We start from the raw sequence: 17,611 nt of genomic DNA, 5'->3' as shown, positions 1-17,611 counted from the left end.
TATGGCATCAAAAACCACAGTTGGTGGCTGGAACTATAAATACCACACAGACAAGAAGGGGGTCCACCCTAGAGATGGAACCTAAGGTAGATATAGCAGATATATTAATGTATCTGAAAAAAGAGAGAGGATACAGATAAAGTGGAGGAAATGACTGGGAAAACAGAACAGAACACCAAAACCGTGGAGGGCTTAACGGTACAGATTAAAGAATTGACAACTAAAACATCAGATTTGGAAAAATCCATGCAAGAGTTGAGGGGGGAAACCACAGGGCTTAGAGGAAACAACAAAAAAGACTCAAGCAGAAGGAAGAGAGCTGAAAAGGGAACAGGAGAGGAAACAACAGAATTAGTGAAGTCACAGGAAGCAACATGGGACTCAGTGCTGGTTCTGGAAATGCAGCAGAAGGAACTAACTAACTACAACTCAGGGGGGTCCCTGAGGAGGCAGAGGAAGACAGAAGAGAAAAAATCATAATGGGATTGGCTAGTTGGTTGGAGGTAGAAGAAGAGGGATTGGACCAATTGATTGACAAAGCCTTTCGAGTGAAATCAAGTTTTGCAAAAAAAAAGAATAAACTACCAGGGGATTGCCTGGCGATTTTTAATTCATGAATGGTAAGATAGGAGTATTACAGATGAACTACCAAAAAAGGCTTACAATTGATTGTTTGCAAAGCGGGCCGCCTGGGAGGGGGAATGCACCCTCTCCCCCCCACCCCACCCCGCACTCTTGCCTTTCCTTTCCTCTGCTCTCCCCCAGCCGCCCACCCCACACCCTCTTTTGCACATGCACCCCCTGGCCAAGCCTGCTACAGTTGCACGACTTTTAACCCAGGTTGCGCTCAGCTAGAATTACAGGAGGCAAACCCGCAAAGGGCCTGCTCACTCTTGCTTTATCGCCCCCCCCCCCATAGCTTTCTCTCTCTTTTCCCCAAGGCAGCGGTAGCAGCAGAGGCAGCAACCTCAGAGACACCCACCCTCCTTCTGGGGCTGCAACTCGAATGCCAGTTCGGAAATGGCATTTCTATAAGAAATGGCATTTTTTAATAAGAATAAGAATAGTAAGACAGCCAAGGGGTTTGTCTGTCCCTCCCATCTCCCTGGTAGCCTTTAAATAGTGAGGGGCTCCTGCCCCCCTGCCCGGCCTTACTCTGCCAACCCAGAAGCCCCTCTCCCCCCTGCTTTGAAAATTGCTTGTGGGGCTCATTTCAAAGACACCCACAAATTGGTGGGTGAATAAATAGGGAGGCGAGCTGACTACACTGACTGGCAGCAGTAATGCACATGGCGGCAGTTTCCTTCATCAATGAGAGGCTGCCTGCTGGTGCTGGGAGGGTTGGGAGGGGCCAGATGGACAGCCGAGTTGGCTGTCAATTTGCCGGGATGCGCTCCTGTCAGTTCATATGTGAAGCCGAGGGGGGGCTCTCCGTAGGAGAGGCGAGGGGGCTTAAGCTTGCTTTGCTGGTGGCGCTGGAGTTTGGGGTTAGGAATCGGCCCCAGCCCGCTACTGGAGACAGCCCCTTGCCTGAGTCTCCCTCATTGCTGGGGGTTGGGCTAGATGACCACTTGGGGTCCCTTCCAAGTTCTTCTATGTCATGGGTAGGCAAACTAAGGCCCAAGCACCTTCTCAATCCGGCCCGTGGACAGTCTAGGATTCAGTGTGTTTTTACATGAGTAGAATGTGTCCTTTTATTCAAAATGCATCTGTGGGTTATTTGTGGGGTTAGGGTTAGGGTTGGGGGGGGCAACCTCACATACCGTATCAGCCTTTCTTAACCTGTGGGTCCCCAGATGTTGTTGAACTACAACACTGTTGACTGCTGTTCACTTTACATGGTTGAAATATTATGCTGATATACCGGTTGTTTATTAAATAGTTTGGTACAACATTTGATTCAGAATTTTTTTTTTTCTTGTTTTCCTCCTCTAAAAACGAGGTGCGCCCTATGGTCTGGTGCGCCTTATGGAGCAAAAAATGCGGCATTGCTTTGGAGAGGAATTTCAGTGATGAAAATGAATGTATTGCCAAGAATGTTATTGTTATTTCAAACTATATCCAGGGTCAGTAGAGAGGGACACTTCAAACAATGGCAAAAATATATTTTCTATTTTATCTGGCAGGGGAAGAAACCAAGGATCTGGCAGGGGAAGAAACTCTGGCAGGATTTGAGTAATACTTGTAATGTATGCAAAACTATGGATTATTTTTCTTTAAAAAATAGAGAAACTAAGGCAAGCAGTTGGAAAGAAAGATTGATAATGGTAACTATGGAAGAGGGGAGGGGAGTCAAAGGATTCAGGGAATCCTAAATGATGATGTGGATGTTTTGTTTGAATTTAAATTTGTTATGTAAAACTCAATAAAAATTTGTTTTTTTAAAAAAGAGAAACCAATCATAACTTCAGGTAACTGGTCCCAAACAGTTCACAGCTTTAAACAATGTTGTACTGCAGATGGAAAAGTCCCCGGGAGCCGGCACCCAATCAGTCTCAAAAAAGAGGTACAGGTGGCTTTCCCATTTGCATTACTGCATCTGTACCATGGTCTCTTGCATCTATAAATACTTTGCACAAGATGCATTATGCATTACTCTGGGAGCAACAGCTCACGTAATTCTGGACTCAGAATTGTTTTGTTGTTGTACCTTTCACACCTGGAAGACCGTGCATTCCGTCCACCCCAGGGAGACCAGGCTCACCAGCCTTGCCTTTAGTTCCAAAGAAACCGGGTTCACCTCTGTCACCTGCCAGACCTTTCATTCCTACAGGACCAGGTTTCCCTGGGTCTCCTGCATCTCCTCTGGCACCCGGTGAGCCTATAAATATATGTTGAAAAGAAACAGAAGAATATAATGGATATGATGCAGCCATGGAAAGCAGTCGTTGTGCAGCTTGTATTGATTTGAAAACACATCAAATAAAGAACAAAACCAGGAAATTATTGGTGGGATTTTTTTCCAAATTCTAGACATGCCCCCCTTGGCCTCATCCCACCTTGAACAGCTGTGAGTCCTCCACTCACTATGTCCTGAGTGGTGTGGAGGCAAAGTCTATTTCTCTGAGCACAACATGGCAGTCAAGGAAGAAAGCGAAATGGGAAACGGGGGAAGAGGAGGTGTGGCTCCCAATCCCTTTGCCCCTCGCACCACTGGGGTGTACTCCTAAAAAGTTACTATTAAGGGAATGCTGCTCTTGATATGGTTTCCCTATTTTAGACCTCAAAAACTTGCAAATATGGTTGAATTTTATAGAGCAAATTTGTGAACTAGGGAAATTCACTGCCTTTTATTTCCAGTTGATGGTGAAAAAATGGCACAGTCCTGTCATCTATGCATTACTTGTGTAAGACAGGCTCAGATGCAGAAGACTCAGGGATGATAAATTATATTAGACCTAAGTATGATTTTCTAAGCTATTATACACCTGTGGTTTGTTGTCTGTGGTCAATCAGAAGCCGCATTTTGGAAGTCAAATGTTTCAGAAGTCGAACAGACTTCCGGAACGGATTCTGTTCAACTGCCAAGGTATGACTGTATACACTGTACAGTTTATTTTGTGTGTCGATAAAAATGACTGTTTGACAATATACTGTAGCAAAGAACTATCTGTATATCTGAAACACACATGTATGCCAGGATGCCACTTTTGTTTCCAAGACAATGCAGTCATGTGTTACAGCAGCCACTGCCTTAGAAGGAGCACCTTATTTTTTCACACATGGAAGTGAATGTTCCTTAAGATCTGCAGTTCTTATAAATACGTGTGTGTGTGTGTGTGTGTGTGTGTGTGTAGCATTTAATTGGTGGCAACTCATTAGTAAGCCTAAAGTTTGTAAACCACCAATCCAATAAATATGGTGTCCTCAGTAATAATGCTCATGTGCAGTCTACCATATGGTTCAGACTGGACTGAATTATAGTGTAGTCAGCATGCAAACATCTCATCTAGCTAGATGGACAACTGACAAGCAACAACATTTTGCAAGGATGTCTGTATTGGTGGCATAACATTTGAGTCACATAAGAAGCTGGTATAATGCAGACATTGAAAGTGTGCACTAAAGTCAACAGCAAATCTTCCATGGCTTAAATCTTAAAAGGACTATGATTGTACCATGTTGGCAGTATTAACAGGGAAAAGCTACCCCATGTCAATGCTTGAAATAATAGGCTCCTATGAAAGTTTAATGGAATGACACTGCACTCCCAAAGGTAGTTTGAGATCATCTTTCCCCAGGAAAGTGCTAAAGATGCCCAGGCAAAGTACGGGGGAAATCACATTTGGGAAGCATTTGGGATGATCCTCACCCACAAACCCTGGTGAGCCAGCTCTGCCCATGATCCCTTGCTGGCCTGGCAGTCCAGGGAATCCAAATGATCCTTGTGGTCCTGGCAAACCACTCAAGCCAGCAGAGCCAGGAGACCCATGATGCCCTTTAGCTCCAGGCTGACCTGGAATGCCATCACTTCCTAAAAATAATAACAAGTGTCATTAATTGTTATGCTTTGGATATCAAGTGCATATAGATACAGTGTTGGATCATGATTTAATTAATTAAACTCAGTCCCCATTTAAATCAGTGAGATTTCAAGGTCATTACTACCTTGTCAACTAATTTAGCTTAGCTCCAACTCACAGTCCAGAAAATAATTATAAACATTTATTCTGAAGCCTATGAATGTGAAAAGCTGCCTTGTGAATAGGTCCTACATACTCATAAGGAAAAGCAGCTTTGTGGTTTGCAGTCTATACAGAATGGGACTTATTGAGTTCTGCTTTCTTAACAATCAGTAATTTTCATTTCCTCTACTGGTATTATGTGCAACATCTTAGGTGAAAAATCTGGGAATACTGATGATGGCAATGGACCAGGCTGCTCATTTTCAGCAAAACTGCAGGACTGCTGTTGGCTGCAATGCAGAGAACCTACTTAAGTATATGTTCTTTGGGAGCAAACATGGTGGCTTCACTATTTCTCCAGCTGCAGCTCTCTGCAAAATCACAAACTGATTTTGAAATTCTGTGGAGTTTCCAAAGCAACATGCCAGGGTGCAGAGGGCTGTCTGAAACTAGGCTACAGAACTCATTGCGTAACTCTGCACCATCACAACTGCTGTCACCAAATTTCCTGAGTCTCTCTAAAGAATCATTCGCATCAAACGTTTGAGAGAACCTTTGGGCACAGAATTCCACATAGATGCAAGAGTGCAACTGAAATGGTTTTTGTTTCTGTTCCAAAGCTGGTGGAGATAAAACCAAGTGGCTGGATTAACATAATGGAGCCTTTTCTAATACCGGTAAATGCCACTCTTCTTTAAAATTCCCCATTGGCAAAAGCAAGAGCATTACCTCTCAGCCCTGGCAAGCCATGATCTCCTGGGGGGCCTTTCAGTCCTGGGCTTCCTGGTGGCCCAGCATCCCCTTGGGGGCCTGTGGGTGCTCCAAGTCGGTCGCCTGCAACTCCTTTCACTCCTGGAGGGCCTGGCCAACCTGGCAATCCTGGACTCCCAGGAAAGCCCTGCTCCCCAGGCAATCCTGGTGCACCTCTGTTTCCTCTGGGCCCAGGAAATCCTAAACAGAACAAAATGATGATGCTAAGAAAAGTAATTTATTTGCCAGAACAAACTTGTTAAAGTTGATTAATGGAAAACAATATAACCAGGATGATGCAAATCCCTCCTTAGCCAAATAAGCACTTTTATGTCCCACTGACTTCAACTGGAAAGCTGAACAGGTGCTGATTAAAAGCATTCACACCCTGTTGTCTTAAAATTACAGTAATAATAATATAATTTAGAAGACAATCCACAAATGGTCCTAGGGCAGAATAGTGTTACTAAGGTATTTAGCAGCAGTGGACTTTGTTCTTTCTGTTTTGATTTGTCCCTCAAGTGACTTAGTCATGCCCTCACCCATGTGAGTACATATGTGCTCCAACATCTCCAGGCTGTGGGCAGTTCTTATTCAAGATTTTCCTTCAAAAAGGAAGGAAGGAAAGATAGAGAGGATGAAATGAGTATCTAGACATCTTTGTGGGATAAGCTGCATGCATTTTGCAATGTCAGAAACTACATGTCTGCACACTTGTGTCATTAATCTATTGGTGGAAATAACAAACACATTTGAGAGGCACAGCTCAGTTAAGTACTTGTTTAATGAGGTACTAATTTACATATGAAAAACCTAGAAATGGTTAAAGCAGAGGTCAGCAACCTTTTTCAGCCGTGGGCCGGTCCACCGTCCCTCAGACCATGTGGTGGGCCGGACTATATATCTTTTTTTTGGGGGGGGGTGAACGAATTCCTATGCCCCACAAATAACCCAGAGGTGCATTTTAAATAAAAGGACACATTCTATTAATGTAAAAACATGCTGATTCCTGGACCATCCACGGTCTGGATTGAGGAGACGTTTGGGCCACATCCGGCCCCCGGGCCTTAGGTTGCCTACCCCTGGATTAAAGCATTTGTTTGGCTGACAGCCCCAATGATCATCTTTGTGGAGAATCCTTGTGTGAACTGTGACTGCTTTTTGCCAGTGTCTTGGCCTCAGAGCCATGCAATATTTTTACATGTTGAAACTACATCTAAAATCATCCTCAGTTGTACAATCAATTACCGGTACATTGTTGTATACTGTATATTTTGCAATTCCATTTGTGTGCATGACCAACTTGATTTTTATTGGAGAGGCAAATTACAAATGCGATACATAAACATGGATACATAAATTGAACACTTCAGTTGTCCACAGTACAAAGTGTGTTTGGGGTTTTAACCATACCTTGTGGGCCTGCTAAGCCCTCGCGACCTTCATCTCCCAGAGAGCCTTTCAGCCCTTTGGATCCATGCAGACCCAGTTCGCCAGCAATCCCTTTTGTACCTTTGGCACCTACATTATTGAAGATATTATGCTAATGAAATGCAATAAATAAAAATATGTACATATTAAAGGGGAAAATACAAAATAATAGTAATATTGGTAGTAAATTTATAGCTAGCCTTAGGTAAGTTATATCTTTTAGGGCATTTCCAGATGATGAGAGAACCATTCCTAGTGGTGGAATATCTTATTTCTATGTAATGTAGATTTGCTGCATGCCATTTCTAATGTACATAATTTAAAGCGCAACTGAAGGAGGGCTGCAGTGTTACAATTTGAATAATAAAGGGTAATGGGAATACCCAGCCTTTGGACACATTTAAAAATTATTTTTCATGTAATTTAAGTGCTGGGGAATTGTAATAGTGATTTTGTTGCAGAAGCGGTCTACAGGGAAGTTGAAAGAACAGTTAAAACAAATAAAACCAGATCTTCAGTTCAGGGAAATGCATCTGCAGGAACTCCAATACTGACAGCCCCCACTCCTATTTCAGCAGGGAGGACACCTCACAGCGCTGCTGCCACCAGTGAGAAAGCCTGCCTCTGCATCACCACAAGCCAGCCACCATCAGGCCAAACTAGCCAGGTTCCTTGAGCTGACTGTGGGGCCCTGGCAGCCAAGGGGAAGACGGCTTTCCAGTTCATGCCTAGTGAAGAAAGCAACATCCAAGACCGAGACAAGGAACTGAGGCTGTTGCCTTTGGACAGACACTTTACCAAAGTAAAAACAAATACTTGCGGGGGGGGGGGGGTCATCTGAACTGTTGAAATTTTGGATTGGATTTAGCCTTTTGCCTTCCTCTTAGGATTACATGTAAAGCAGTATTATTCATGTGAGGACATGTGAGGAGATCCATGACTTGCAGCATGGAAGGCAGGTTGTAGGTATTTGGGTAACAATTGTAGGATTGTTAAATAAACAAGCAAGCTACTCCTAAATCTTTTGACTAAAGCAAAAATTATAGTTCCTCATTCCTGGAAGTTGCTCTGTCTGCAAACTCTCCAAGAAAATGTGAAACAGCACAGATATACAAACAAATATTGTCAACTATAGATATGGGCAAATAAGATCTAATAATTATTTTTATAAATAGTTTCCATTTATTTCCTTTTGAAATCATAATTATAGTTTAGAATGATTTGATTACATATTGTGCATTGTAACTTACTGTATTGTTGTTATTGTTATTGTATGGCATTTACCTCTTGGTCCTGGACTCCCTGGAATCCCTGGAGATCCTTTTGGCGCTTGAATACAACTAGTTCCTGTAGGTAAACAATACAGATGAAAACAACAAAGTGGCTCTTCAAAGACTTAACAAATGTATCGTGGCAAAAAAATTGTAGACCAGGGGCTTAAGGATCCGGGAAAATTTTTGTTCCCATCTTAATGCAAATCTACCAGATTCACCCACATGAACCAAAATGCAGCTATTCTTTGAAATCCATAATGCAGTTTTCCAACACAAAAATGTGTGTATTGGGGACAAAAAAAGAAAAAAGGTAAAGACCCCTGGCAATTAAGTCCAGTCACAAACGACTCTGGGGTTGCGGTGCTCATCTCGCTTTACTGGCCGAGGGAGCCAATGTTTGTCCGCAGACAGTTTTTCTGGGTCATGTGGACAGCATGACTAAGCTGCTTCTGGCGAAACCAGAGCAGCGCACAGAAACGCTGTTTACCTTCCCGCCAGAGTGGTACCTATTTATCTACTTCTTTTGACGTGCTTTCGAACTGCTAGGTTGGCAGGAGCAGGGACCGAGCAACGGGAGCTCACCCCGCCACAGGGATTCGAACTGCCGACCCTCCGATCAGCAAGCCCTAGGCTCAGTGGTTTAGACCACAGCGCTATAAATCAGCAGGAAGTGCTGATGGCAGGGGCCCAGGTAAGCCCCACATTCGAGTCATCTCTCCACCTGAGGCTTGTTTTTTTCACTCACCCTCTGTCACCTTCAGCTCCTTCACCTGTTCATTGTCTGATTTAATATTTATTGAAATATTTTAACAAAGAAATAAACATAAAAGCCTCCAGTACCCACTTCTTAGTGTGTGTATGTGCCTGTAAACACTTTGTCACAAAGGAAGGAAGGAAGGAAGGAAGGATACAGTCCTTTTGAGGATGTAGTAGTATAGCTACCAATTTAGCAATAGCAGTGTGGCTTCTGGACCAGAAAAATCTCCCCCCAGAATTAAACCTAAGATGAAATATGGCCTTCAGTGATGACTGTTTATTCAGATTGGATGTGGCTACTTAAGTGAATCCCCCAAGGCCATGATCCTTCAAACCAAGGGTGGACGGAAGGTATACTGGGATCTGGTAGCAGGCACCTGGGTGATAGGCAATAGGTTGTTATTATTATTATTAGTAGTAGTAGCAGTAATAGTAGTAGTAGTAGTATTAACAATAGCAACCCCTCCCCAAAAAGTGAGGGCTTTCCTTCTAAAAATCAGACTGCTGAGCTGAAGAAAGCTCAGGAGAAAAACCAAGAGTGGTTTCTGTGTGAGAGAAAAGTTTGTGAGCTCTGTTCTGACAGCGAAAACATGTTCCTGAGCTGAAGCTGAGCTCAGAGGTGCCCTGTTCCTAAATTCTAATGATTTTGCTGCCTTCTCCTCTACTGGCCCGCCTTTCAATTGCCGCTGGTCTTTGGTAGGCCTCAAGTTTCTAGTAGAAAGCCAAGTCTGCCAGGCTTGAAGTCTGCTTTCAGCATCCCAAGCAACTGTGGCCTATGATTGGGTTTTCATAACACCTATTGGGTCTTTGTGTCCGAATCATCATTCTTCTGTTACTTAAGCAAGAAGCTATTTAGGAATCCCATTCTTTGTGGGCTCAGGGGCAGCAAAACCAATTGCTGGAAATGATTGAATGCACAGCAGCTTTCCTGTGAGCCATGCTCTGTGTTTAGCTTTCAGGTGGTCATGAAGAGTGAAAGAGTGACATTGCACTGCAGGAGAGCCCCTCAGGGTTCACTGGGGTTTTGCATCCTGTCTAACAACATGATCAGGGTTCCAGTGTCCATAAGATGGGGGGTGGGGCAGGGGGCGGTCAGTAAAGGAAGTGGCAAGCACCAAACTGGGTCTTTGACTCAGGTGAATCAAGCCTAGTTTCACCCCTGTGTTTGTGCAACCTTTTACCGGTACTCAGCAGCAATACTGTCCAAAACTAAGGGCAAAAACTATCCAGTGTCCTCTGGAAGGAAGGAGGACAGATGGTGTTGGTGGTCAAGGAATCTGGCATATCAGGCAACATGTGAAGGAGACAGAGAGGAGGATGTGGCAACCGACTGGGCTCTCTGCTAAAAGCTTGATTTGACTGGATGTAAAATAGTAAGATGAATGAAGTTGTGTAATGCTATTCACTGGAGTTTTCAACAGTTGCACTGTAATACATTTTGTTAAAAAACAAAAAACCCTGGTGTGTCAAATTAAAACCCTCTTCAGTTTGCATTAAGTTCTTGAAAATAAAATTCTTGTTATCATTTAGAATCACAAATTTTGCATACAAATTTACATTTTAAAATATCTTATTTTACCTGACTGAATTGGCTCAGTTCTGTTACCACTGAAAAAGACTTTGACCGTCTGTCCACAATCTGAAATATAAAAATATTAAAACAAAACAAATTTGGATTTCTTAAATTATGACTGGACACAGCAATGTTCAACCCACCAATTGTATCTGCAGTGATCTCTTGAAATAAACTTGTTTATTTTGTGAACCACCCTGAGATCTTCAGAAGAAGGGTAATATAACTTTAATAATTAAGACTTCCAGCGAGGACGCCATTGCGGGCGGTCGAGGGTCGTTTCGGCAGCGAGACGACCCTGGCCTGTCCCGGGGGTAGGAGCCCCGCTACCGCACAGCGGGCTCCGTTAAACCGCGGGTCGAGCGTCCCGCGGCACGGGCTCTCCAGCGGGCCCACTATGGCGCTGAACCCTTCTCCCGTTCCCCTTGTAAAAGGGGCGCGGGAGTGAAGGGACAACGGCGCCGGGCTGTGGAGGCTATGCCCCAACTGGGCAGGCGAAGTGGCAGCTGCCGCCTGCACGGAGTGTGTCGTTCTTACCTGATTCGAAGGAAAAGAAGAAGAAACCCGTATGCCGTGAGTACGGAGTTAATTGGATTTTAAAATTTGACAATTGGCACTCCGGGAGGAATGTCAAAAGGAAGCCCGTTCCTCCCTTTGCTGAATGAAGAAAATAACATTGTTTCTAGCTGCTGCTGCATTAGCGGATACAATGTTTCTATGGAGCTTTTTGACAAGCGAGATCGGCTGAACCCCTGCCAGGGGAACTAAGATGTTGGAAATATTTCTTCTTTGAAGTTGTTGGATTATAATCTTTTCACCCTGATTCGGGGGGAAATGGCGGCTGAAACTTGTGGTTAAAGATGGAAAAGTACTGAAACTTGATACCCTCTGCCTACTTCTACCATGCTTGGTTTCGTTTTTAAACTGGCTTTAGATCCGTGTATGACCCATGAACAAAGTTAGAAGTTTTGAAGTTAGAACTGTTAAACCAGAAATTAAATTTGTTGAAGCAGAATGTTGAGGAAAAGTTGTATGCAACAGGAAAGACTCTTGAGAACTTTGTTAAACTGGAAGAAAACCTTGCTAGGGAACTTGAGGAAATATTTGAGAAAAAAAATATAGTGACTATGCAACTCCAAGAAGATGGAAAATCCTGTTGGGGTGAGAGACCCAGGGTTGGAAGACAATTTATATCCGATTTCGGGGGTGAGAGCCCAGAAATGAAGGGGAAAAGACTTTTGAAATTGCAATTTGAAGATGACTGGAATTCTGAAATGGAGATGCTGGAAGGTGATGATTTGTGTTCCCTGGAGTTCCTTGCAAGGATGTTTATGGACTGCGTCTTGACCTTTGGTTATAAAGAAAAAGAGGACATTCTGGACAATGATGTTGGAGGGAGGTGGAGAGATGACTGGTGGGTGATCCCGAGATGGCGAAGGAAAATGGTTAGAAGGGGGATAGGGTGAAAATATTTAAAATATAATTAGGATGGCTCACCACGGTACCCTGAAGTCAGTGTGTTAAGAATTTAAGATTTTGAACTAGTGAAGAGATATGTGAATTGTTTATTAGCAGCAGTTTAAGTAAAATAAGATGTAAGATTTGAGTTAAGAAGTAATAGGTTGTATTTTGAAGTAAAAATAAATATTAAGAAGTTATGTTTAGATATTTTGATGGTGATAGATTTAAATCTTAGAGATGAGAAGTTATTAAAGTAAATTAGAATTGGAAGCAAAGGAGAGAAAACGGGGGAAGTCCCCCAAGTAGATCTGAAACAAGATTTTGTTTAAGTAGTAAAAGGAATGTTGGTATTCCAGTTCAGGTTTGTATTTGTTTTTATTTTGTTCTGATTGTTGTATTTGTCGATGTTCTATTTGTTCTATTGTATTGTTCTTTATTATGTGGAAAACCAATAAAATCTTTGTAAAAAAAAAAACTTTAATAATTAAAAATAAAAACAAATAAATGGGACTGTTCCAGAGCATGTATTTATTTATTTATTCATATTTTATTTATTAAATTTATAGACCTCCCTTCATCAAAAGATCTCAGGGCATTCACAGAATAAAATACAAGAACAACATTATCCACCTGCAGTTCTATCCCATGAAATGGGATTGCCATAACTGCTCCATGGCATGCCAGCAACTGCCTTTGATTTTTGAATTTGCTGGAAATACATGCAGCAGCAGAGGAAAGAGTATACGACTTTGTTGGAAAATAAAATAAACAGTCATGAATGAGCCTTCTAGGTGTACGGAGTGAGACATCCACATCGAGGGCTGTATGCTCTGATTCTTCCAAAGCAGGAACATGTGACTTAAAGGCTTGCAGAAGGTTCCCTTTCCTTTTTCGTTGATGACCAAGTTCAAGCAAAGCAGACAATTCAGAGTTGCTACTGCTCCTCCTGCTTCACCCTCGCCTGGCGCTGGGAGACAGTGGAGCGGGAGAGCTGGGGGCAGGAGGAAGAGGAGGTGGGGAAGCCCTTGAATCTCCACCTGCAGACCCATCTCGCCCTCCTCCTGCCCCTGTTCCTCACTCTCCAGTCCGGCAGTTTCTCCTTCCTCCAACTCACGTCTCCTGGCTGTTACAGGCTCCTCTCCCAGTTCATGGACCCCTTCTTCCAAGCCAGTCCTGACCTCTGCCTTCCTGTGGTGCCCACTCCTCGGCGTCCAGCCAGGGCCTGACACTTGGGTGAATATGAGAGGTATCTGGATGTTCTGAGATCAGGGTGCCAGGTGCACTGGGTCACTGCAGCAACATCAGTGAGGTTGAGTCATTCACCCTCCCATTGGTTCAGGAAATATGCCTATGTGTAGGTATAACAGTGTCTAGGGTATTGCTTTCATTACATCTTGCCTGTGTCCTGTCCTGTTTGCTGTCAGGGTCTGACTCTGAATCTGTGAGAGTCAGGGAAGAGGCTGTGGGTTTTATGCAGCAGTGTTAGCTAACATGGTGATAGTGTTAGCGGATCTCTCTGTGCATACGCATCTTTATTTCAAAGACCAGGAGAACAGTACATGGTAGATAGCAGTGTTTCGCTTTGTCTTGTGTCTGGAGACAGTGAATACTTTGCTACTTTGAACTGTATGGCAGGGGAGTTTCCCCCTTAACTGAGGATTCTGGAAGAAGCTGTTCTGCTGGGAGCAGGAAATCTCTAAGGCCTCTGCTGGGGTTCCATATAGCCTGTGGATACATCACACTGGCTGAAGTACCAAGTGACTTCTTCCACAAGTCACCAACAGAGCATGCAACCCTCAGTGTGGATGACTCACATGGCAACCTGAGGAGATGTTTTATGGGAACAGTGACAGCAAGCACAAACCCCAAGTGCCTGAAGAGCACTTCTCCATAGGCCCTCACAATTAGGGCATTGTTAAAAAGTAAATTGTTGTAAAACACATGAAATAAAGTGGTGTCTAAGAAATACACAAGCTATGTAGATTTTGAAGACACAACTCAACAAATGTTCCCGGAAGGCAGTCAGGAATTTGTGTAGTAGACCAAGTCTAATAGGTTTTCAGTGATGTTCTCCTATGGCAGCGAGGCAAGGGCAGGGGAGGCTGCCCACCTCAAGAATCCCCATATATTATATGCGACACAATCACAGTTTCTGACTAGTGTTCATACATACCTATTTCAGCAGGAGTGCCTGGAGGTCCTGGGGAACCTTGGAAGCCAGGACTCCCAGGAACCCCAGGGTCACCCAGAGGGCCAGGATATCCCTTTGGGCCTGGCAAGCCAACACCTGGCAAGCCTTCTTCTCCGGGAAAACCCTTTGGGCCTAACGGACCAGGTTCACCAGGATCCCCTGGTTCACCTCGTACACCATCACCCTGCAAGGGAAGGAAACGGTCATGTGACAAAGACACATGAGAGCAGAAGTAGCAAAGCAGGCTGGGAAGTATTGGGACTGCACAATCATTCACACCTACTAAAGTTATTCAGGCCTAACTGCTAACTGTTGAGTCACTCTAGGAGCCAGTGTGGTGTAGTGGTTAAGAGCGGTAGACACGTAATCTGGGGAACCAGGTTCGCGTCTCTGCTCCTCCACATGCAGCTGCTGGGTGACCTTGGGCTAGTCACACTTCTCTGAAGTCTCTCAGCCCCACTCACCTCACAGAGTGTTTGTTGTGGGGGAGGAAGGGAAAGGAGAATGTGAGCCGCTTTGAGACTCTTTCGGGTAGTGATAAAGCGGGATATCAAATCCAAACTCTTCTTCTTCTTCCTTAAAAGTAGTGTAGCAGTGGCCCAAAGGGGCCACAATGAATATGATAATGTGAACACCGATAAATCATTTAATATGCTTCTATACAGAATTATGGTAACCTGCTGCTTTAAGAAACAGATGATTTGGCATGAGACCTTTCCTACAGGGAAATAGTACAGTGAATACGTCAATCACACAAAGATGCCATTCATAAGCTAGAACATAAGTTGATACATAAAAATGGCTACATGTAACACTGGTTCCCATGCATTGCACACCAACAGAATGTAACAATCTCTGAGAATCAAGGTTTAGTTAGCAATGCTCATTGCGCATGCGTATTAGATTAGGTAATGTACATGCGTACCAAACTAAAATGAGGTAATGAAATATGATTGGTTAAATTGAAATCCTTTGTCTGAAATGTTATAAATACCCCTGCCCAGACCTTTGGGCGGGGTTGCAGTCTTTGCTGAACGATTTCCACTGTAACCCTTATTGCTTTGCAATAAAGAAAACAAAATGGACTCCTAGCTCCTTTGTCTCCGAGTTTTATTGGCGTAGCTCAGAAGAAGGGCCTTTGCCCAATGCAACAGTAGCAACCATTTTCTCTCTGTGTTCTCAGTAAGATTTCAGTCAAAGTCAGTCTGCCTCAGTTGTGAGCAGAGTCAGTATGTAATCTCAGTCAAACTATATGAAACCATGTTGTTTATGAAGAAGTTTACTTTAACTCAGTAAAGCTCTTATTATTTCACTGAAAAACTGCATTATTAATTTACGCTGCACAACAGAAACATACCTCAGCCTGCTTACAACATATTAATCTATTTCATTCTTCACTTGCTCAGCAGCCTCACTAGCATTAAACAAGAATTCTGAGCCAGAGGATATTTGGGCTTTCTTCGACCCAGCAATCACTACAGCAACCAGCAACAAGAGAACCATAAGCATAAGCTTATGTTCTTAGATTATGCTACCTGATCTTCCAAAGAAAGATTTCTCCTGCTTATCATGCTGGTGGCTTTGGTCAAGATATCCTCCTAGAAAGGAGAAGGTGGGAATTGTAGTCTGAGGTCCAGCGCCGAGGGCCTACTGGCGGTTCCCTCACTGGCGGTTACAGGGAACCAGGCAGAGGGCCTTCTTGGTAGTGGCACCTGCCCTGTGGAATGCCCTCCCGTCAGATGTCAAAGAGATAAACAACTACCTGACATCTTAAGGCAGCCCTGTTTAGGGAAGTTTTTAATGACTGATGTTTTAATGTATTTTTAACTATCTGTTGAAAGCTGCCCAGAGTGGCTGGGGAAACCCAGCCAGATGGGTGGGGTAGAAATGATTATATTATTATTAGTCAGACACCATCAAGAGAGTTACAGGTTGCCCAAACTGTCAGCTTGCATTTCTTAGTACAGAAAGTATTGATCTGATGTGTAGAGATCTTTCCTATTCTAATTAATTCAAGAGGGTTCTGGAAGCTTCTCTGTGTGAAAGAAACAAGCAAAAAGTTCATGATGCTTCGGTTATTCCTTCAGAGAAGTTAAGTACAGCATATTTTCTTCAAGGTCATGTGGACTTTAAAAGTAAGGCTAGAAGGAGCCTGGGTTTCGGTTTCTCTATCTCTTTTCCTTCTGGTGTGGTATTCTGTACACAGTATGCATAGTGTTAAGATTTAGACATATTATAAGTTATTGCAAGTTTAAGTGAAATCTGCTGCAACTGGATTTCTTATGGACAGTGCCAATCCTGAATGTATTGTATTTGTGACCATTATGCTCATTTGCCTTCAGTAGCAGTAAAGCTCTGCTCAATGAAATATAATTACCTCTGGTCTATTTTGGGGGAATCCTGAAACGTGTTTAAGTTTTTACTCTGCTAACTACCGGTATACATTGGAGTTCTGCTCTGGAACAATATTGAGTAGAATTCCGTGACACAACCCTGAGCCTAATTCTGATTGGCTAGGTGCTTGACACACAACACCCCTCCACTCCCCATATTTACAGTCCTGGTTGACTGCCTGATGACATGCTGGCTGTGAGTGTAAAAAAGGTAAAGGGACCCCTGGTGGACGACTCTGGGGTTGCAGCCTCGTATCGCTTTAGTGGCCGAGGGACCCGGCGTACAGCTTCCGGGTCATGTGGCCAGCATGACTAAACCGCTTCTGGCGAACCAGAGCAGCGCACGGAAACGCTGTTTACCTTCCCACCGGAGCGGTCCCTATTTATCTACTTTCGACGTGCTTTCGAACTGCTAGGTTGGAAGGAGCTGGGACCGAGCAACGGGAGCTCACCCCGTCACGGGGATTCAAACCGCCGACCTTCTGATCAGCAAGCCCTAGGCTCAGTGGTTTAGACCACATCGCCACCTGCCTCCCTTTACCGCGTCCTGGTTGACTGCCTGATGACATGTTGGCTGTGAATGTATTTCTCCTCAACTCGAAAAAAAGCATATAAAGCATATGAAAAGTCCGCTCCACTTAACTGTGGGGAGAAGTTGCAGTGCACCACGTGGCCACCCACTCTGCTCCGTGGGCAGGATACGTTGTCCCGCATTGCCCGGAGGATCCCAGCCTCGTCATCAATAGCTCAAGCCCCTTATTTTGATGCCCTTTTCTGAAAAACATCTACTTTCAACTCTACTATATCTTTTTTCAGGTGCTGCAGCCAGAAGTGTACATAGTATTCCAAGATTTGTGTAGCAGCATTATAATATTGGCAGTTTTATTTTCAACCCCTTTCCTAATGATCTCTAAAATGGAATCCAACTTTTTTTGCAGCTGCTGCACACAAGGTCGACATTTTTACTGAGCTATCCAGTAGCATCCCAAAGTCTTGTTCCGGGTCAATTACCATCAGTTTAGGACTGTCAGAAACATATATTGTCGCCTCTTCACAATTTTATATATATTCATGTTTATAGGGATACTGCACTAGAATGCTCCCATAGACATATTCTAAACCCCAAATCATGTAGACAGGTGTAACGGACCAACCCT

The 17,611-nt window shown here is 43.7% G+C and overlaps 1 protein-coding gene across 1 annotated transcript in view; it reads right to left on the bottom strand.

Moving 5' to 3' along the window:
* The window catches only part of COL4A2 (collagen type IV alpha 2 chain), a 154,965-nt gene that overhangs the window by 32,132 nt on the left and 105,222 nt on the right, over positions 1-17,611 (bottom strand). Inside the window, exons 25-31 of the mRNA XM_033145548.1 lie at positions 14,044-14,245; positions 10,416-10,475; positions 8,091-8,153; positions 6,789-6,896; positions 5,355-5,576; positions 4,313-4,474; positions 2,651-2,821 (exon numbers count right to left, since the gene is read on the bottom strand). Coding sequence (XP_033001439.1) covers positions 2,651-2,821; positions 4,313-4,474; positions 5,355-5,576; positions 6,789-6,896; positions 8,091-8,153; positions 10,416-10,475; positions 14,044-14,245 — 988 coding nt within the window. The remainder of the gene's footprint in view (positions 1-2,650; positions 2,822-4,312; positions 4,475-5,354; positions 5,577-6,788; positions 6,897-8,090; positions 8,154-10,415; positions 10,476-14,043; positions 14,246-17,611) is intronic.

The sequence above is a fragment of the Lacerta agilis genome, chromosome 3 (genome assembly GCF_009819535.1).
Source record: "Lacerta agilis isolate rLacAgi1 chromosome 3, rLacAgi1.pri, whole genome shotgun sequence".
Taxonomy (NCBI): Eukaryota; Metazoa; Chordata; class Lepidosauria; order Squamata; family Lacertidae; genus Lacerta; species Lacerta agilis.
This window is presented reverse-complemented; position numbering and strand designations above follow the sequence as displayed.